Source organism: Apus apus, chromosome 3 (genome assembly GCF_020740795.1).
Source record: "Apus apus isolate bApuApu2 chromosome 3, bApuApu2.pri.cur, whole genome shotgun sequence".
Lineage (NCBI taxonomy): Eukaryota > Metazoa > Chordata > Aves > Apodiformes > Apodidae > Apus > Apus apus.
This window is the reverse complement of record NC_067284.1, coordinates 81,769,641-81,774,125: the sequence shown is the minus strand read 5'-3', so window position 1 is coordinate 81,774,125 and position 4,485 is coordinate 81,769,641. Positions and strand designations below refer to the sequence as shown.

The following is a 4,485-nucleotide window of genomic DNA, read 5'->3' as shown; positions in this document are numbered from 1 at the left end:
TTGTGGCGCACGCGGCGCGGAGCGCTGGCTGCGGAGGCGGGAGCACCGGGCGGCACCGGGGGGCGCGGGCGGCACCGGGGGCGGGTGCCGCTCTGCCCTGCCAGGCGGGGGCCGGGCCGGGCCCACCCCCCGCGGGGCCCCGCGGCCGCCCCGGCGGAGGCGCGCGCCCGAGGGCGGGGCCGCCGGAGCGCTCCCGCCGCGCGCTCCCGCCGCCCCGCCCTCCCCCTCCCCCGCCGCGCGCGGGCGTGCGCGCGCCCCGCCCCGTGACCCATTTCAGCGAACAAAGGATGTCGCTGGAACCTCCGCGCGAGGACCTAAAATGGCGCCGCGGCGCTCGCCCGCCCCCGCCCCCCCTCCGCGGCACCACCGAGACGGGGCGGGCCGCCGCGGATAGAGCGGCCCCTCCGCCTGCCTCCTCTAGGCGGCCGCGGGGCGGCCTCGCTGGTGCGGCGGGGGCGGGGCCAGGGCCCGGGCGGCCGCTGTCGCGCCATGGCGGACGAGGGCGACTCTGAGTCGGGGAAGGTAACGGAGCGGGGGCAGCGGCGAGAGGCCCTTCCCGCCCCGCGGCAGCGCGGCGCCCCCGGCCCCTCCCCGGCAGCTCCCGGCCCGGCTTGAGGCGAGCGGCTGCGGGAGCCGTGCCCGGGGGGCCCGGCCCCGGGCGGCAGGGCAGGCCCCGGGCGGCGGCCCAGAGGGAGGCGGCCCCGGGGCGGCAGGGCCGGGGCTGCAGTGCGCAGGGGCCGGCGGTGCGCCCGGCCTTTCCGGGACTGCGGGGTTGCCGCGGGCTGGGGGGAAGGGGAGCGTGAGGAGCAGCCGCGGTGCCCGCCGAAGCCGAGGGACGGGCCTTCACGGGGGCAGAGCAGCTGCGAGCCCCCGCGGGTTTTGCTCCAGAGGAAACACTGAGGGGATAACACAGGGAAACCGGTGTGAAAGCTGAGGCTGCGTAGGGCCGAGGGGGTGTTTTGTGTTTGTTTTTCCACAGACCCCTTTGTGGGGCTTTTTCTGTTAGGCTGAAACACCGTCATGACACTTGAGCCTTCACGACACCAGTAGTTTGCATTGGTTAGAGTAATAACAAGTGTTTTCAAGTATAGCAACAAGTGAAATGCTATTTAAAAGAATGTCTCATGCTGCGTGGATGTAGCAGGGGTACCTTCTTTGCCAGCAACAGCAACATATCGAGTGACTTCTTCCATATGAGAGTACTTGAAATTGCTCATTAGGACATTAGACCGACTCCTTTTTACCTCACTTGTACACAGGGTTTATGTGGAAGCAGCTGATGGTTGTCCGTAAGAAACACAGATAAAATTATTAGTGGGGATTTCCATGCCTGCATACAAATCCAGCTGTCGTCAGATGCTTGCCATCCAAGTTACCACAGTCAGATGGTTACCACAGTCAATTGTCTCACAGTTGTCAGCCCTCCACAGATAGTTGACTCTGGTACTCCATCTTCAAAACCTACTTTGTCCAAGTAGCATAGCTTTAAAAAAAACCAAACCCACAACATGGAAAAATCAGCTTTCAGAATTTTAGTCGATACAGTTGCACATGTGGTATTTAGTGGTCTAAGGATTTAAACACAGAATTGTCAGAGTTGGAAGGGACGTCTAGAGGTCATCTAGTCCAACTTCCCTGCTAAAGCAGGATCCCCCAGAGCACATCACTCAGGACTCCATGCAGGTGGGTTTTTAATATCTCCAGAGAAGGGGACTCCACAACCTCTCTGGGCAGCCTGTTCCAGTGCTCTGTCACCCTTACCATAAAGAAGTTTTTCCTCATATTTAAATGGAGCTTCCTTTGTTCCAGTTTGTGCCCATTGACCCTTGTCCTGTCATAGGGAGCTACTGAAAAGAGCCTGGCTCCAACCTCCTTGCACTGCAGTAGAATTAAGAGGAATTCTCACCCAAGCCCTAACAAAAGAATTAATAGCAAAAAGCTATGCAGATGTTACTGTGGTGCAGCCACCTTAAACTTGACACATATCATCTCGAGGCCTTTCTTTATGTAGTTTCTCACTCCTGCTTGTGGTACCATCGTGCATTTGGAAGGATGTTTGTCAGGTGGGAAAAATGAGTTGTCTTCAAGTTAGAAGATTTGGATTCTGCAGAAGCCAGCGTGGGCATCTCTGAAGTGAAAAATCTATTTGTCATCTCACAGTCTGGTTTATGAACGCCACATGTAATTACCATTTGAAAATTAAATAGAAAACTGATAGGTATAAGATGAGGTAGGTTTTTTTGGGGAATGTAAAGGAAAAATTTGAATGGTTCTTTTATAATGTTCAGTAGACAGGGTGGATCAAGAGGGTTGTTCAAAATGATGTTGCCTAAATTAGTAGTTAACTCTTCCAGAACTATTCCTGATACAGCTGTGCATGTTCGCTTTTGCTGAGCTGTAACTCTGGAAGTAGGAAATCTCCAAGTCTTTGGGTTTTTGACTACTAAGGTAAAAAGTCTGTTACAATTGAATTGGCATCGTGGTCTTCTACAAAGTAGTATTTTTAACTTATGGTGGGTTGTTTGTTGTTGTTTTATTTTTCTTACAGTCATTTAAACTCCTAGGATTTCTTGATGTTAAAAGTGTCCCGTGTGCACGAGAATCAGTGCTCTATGGCTCCGTGGGATCTTTAGTTGTGGGTCTTGGACATTTTTTAGCAACCAGTAAGTACTTATTCCTTCTGGGTTTTATGTTTTGCTTTGTAAGGAAAAATTAATTCCTATTTCCTTTTTTAGTAATGGGAATTAATAATTGGAATGGGAATTCTTACAGGGAATTAATAATGTTTTATTAATAATGGGAAGTCACCCAAGAATTTTTTTCTCCATCTTTTGAAGGATTTTTGTTTTTTTTCTTTCAGGTAGAGTTAGAAGATCTTGTGACTTTGCAGTTGGTGGCTTTATTTGCACAATGTTAGGATACTGGTATGTAAACCCTTCTTGAATTTTGACAGAGCTATGTTTTCTGCTTTGTACAACATGAAGCCCATGTGACCTCTTACTGTTTTTGAAACTCCTTAAAAAACTTGCCTAGCCTAAGTATCTCTTCCTCTCCCCAAAATACTTTTTTTTTTTTTTAAAGGAAAGGAGTTCAGTTCCTCTGAATTTTTATGTTACATTTTTAAAACTGGCTATTGTTTCTTGGACCCTAAGAGATCAAACCACCCAGTTATTTCTGTCTTTCTTACTTATTTCTTTTTTCCTTCACATAGGCCATCCTTCCATCCTCATTATAAAGGCAGCATACTAAATGGTTGTGAAATTAAGATCCAAATTACAGAAATTGGTGTTTTCCGTTGGACTTGTATATCCTGCTTGTCAGTGGCTGTGTAATGTTTGCCTTAAATACTCTAGTATTTTCATTATGCATAATTTTATAAATAATCTTACGAGCATTATTATATGTGGCGTCACTTTTCAACTGGCTGAATAACTGATTTGCTACTGTCACTCATATAAGGCAGGGAATCATGTTTTCTTTTCATCCCCTTCTCTAGGTTTTACTGCAGATACAATTTGGCCCAACAGAGGATCCGGCAAAGAATGCTTAGAGAAGGAATGAGGAACAAACTTTTATTTGAAGGCAGTTCTCTTGATCCAGAAAGAAAACAAACTGGCAGTGAAAGAAGCAATTCATAGTCTGCTACAGAGGAGTCTGTGATCTAATACAGCTTTGGGATAAGGTGGTCCAAAAATGGCAGTGTTCCCTGTAAATGTGTGAGGTGCCTCAAACTGATAAATCATGCTGATTTTCCTAGCAAATCCAAGCAAGAAGTTCATGGTGAGTCTGTTAAGTCAGTTTACAAGCCTTTCTTTGTTTCATAGGTGTATGTATATATGTGACTATGTACACAGTTAGGAATGACCTATTAAACATCTGGGAACTGATGTGTTCTATTACAGGGTCTCGGGATTAGTGGCAAATTGGGACTGCTTTAACTTCAGTTATAGACAGAATGGTTCATTTTGGCAATTGTAATTACATCTCATTTAAAAATAGGAAAATATTTTAATCAGCTGTTCTCTGAATGAATGTATCCTTCAGTGCTACTGTTACTTCTGTTTGTAAAACAGAAATATTTTACCTGTGGGTGAAGGCTTTGCTTGTGCAAGGTGGGTGATATCAGTAGCCTTCATAAGATTTCAGCAACAGAAGAACTTCAGATAATTTATATACACTGTGCACTGTGAAGTTGAAGCATTTCCATTTTTGTTCTGTCTGTGTGAAAACTAAGAATAAAATCACACTTCAGAAGCAGTCTAAGCTATGTAAGTAGTCAATCTTTTTACTTGATTAAAACACTCCCTATTCTATTAAATACGTTTCCTTACAATTGGTGAATTAGGAATTCACATTATTTGTAAGTAGCAATGATTAGTAGGATTTTTCTTTAAAGGCATGTTATGTTTATTGGTAAAAATGAGTGATGGCATATCATTCCTTCCTCGATTCTGTCTACACCAGCGAAACAATGTGCTTACTATT

The 4,485-nt window shown here is 47.1% G+C and overlaps 1 protein-coding gene across 1 annotated transcript; it reads left to right on the top strand.

Moving 5' to 3' along the window:
* The first annotated feature begins 411 nt into the window (after positions 1 to 411).
* On the top strand, positions 412 to 4,263 carry LOC127383370 (cytochrome c oxidase assembly protein COX20, mitochondrial). The gene is made up of 4 exons (XM_051616184.1): positions 412 to 522; positions 2,549 to 2,663; positions 2,861 to 2,924; positions 3,497 to 4,263. Exons 1-4 carry the CDS (start codon positions 490 to 492, stop codon positions 3,636 to 3,638), a joined length of 354 nt encoding a protein of 117 aa, XP_051472144.1. The 5' UTR covers positions 412 to 489; the 3' UTR covers positions 3,639 to 4,263.
* The last annotated feature ends 222 nt before the right edge of the window (positions 4,264 to 4,485 follow it).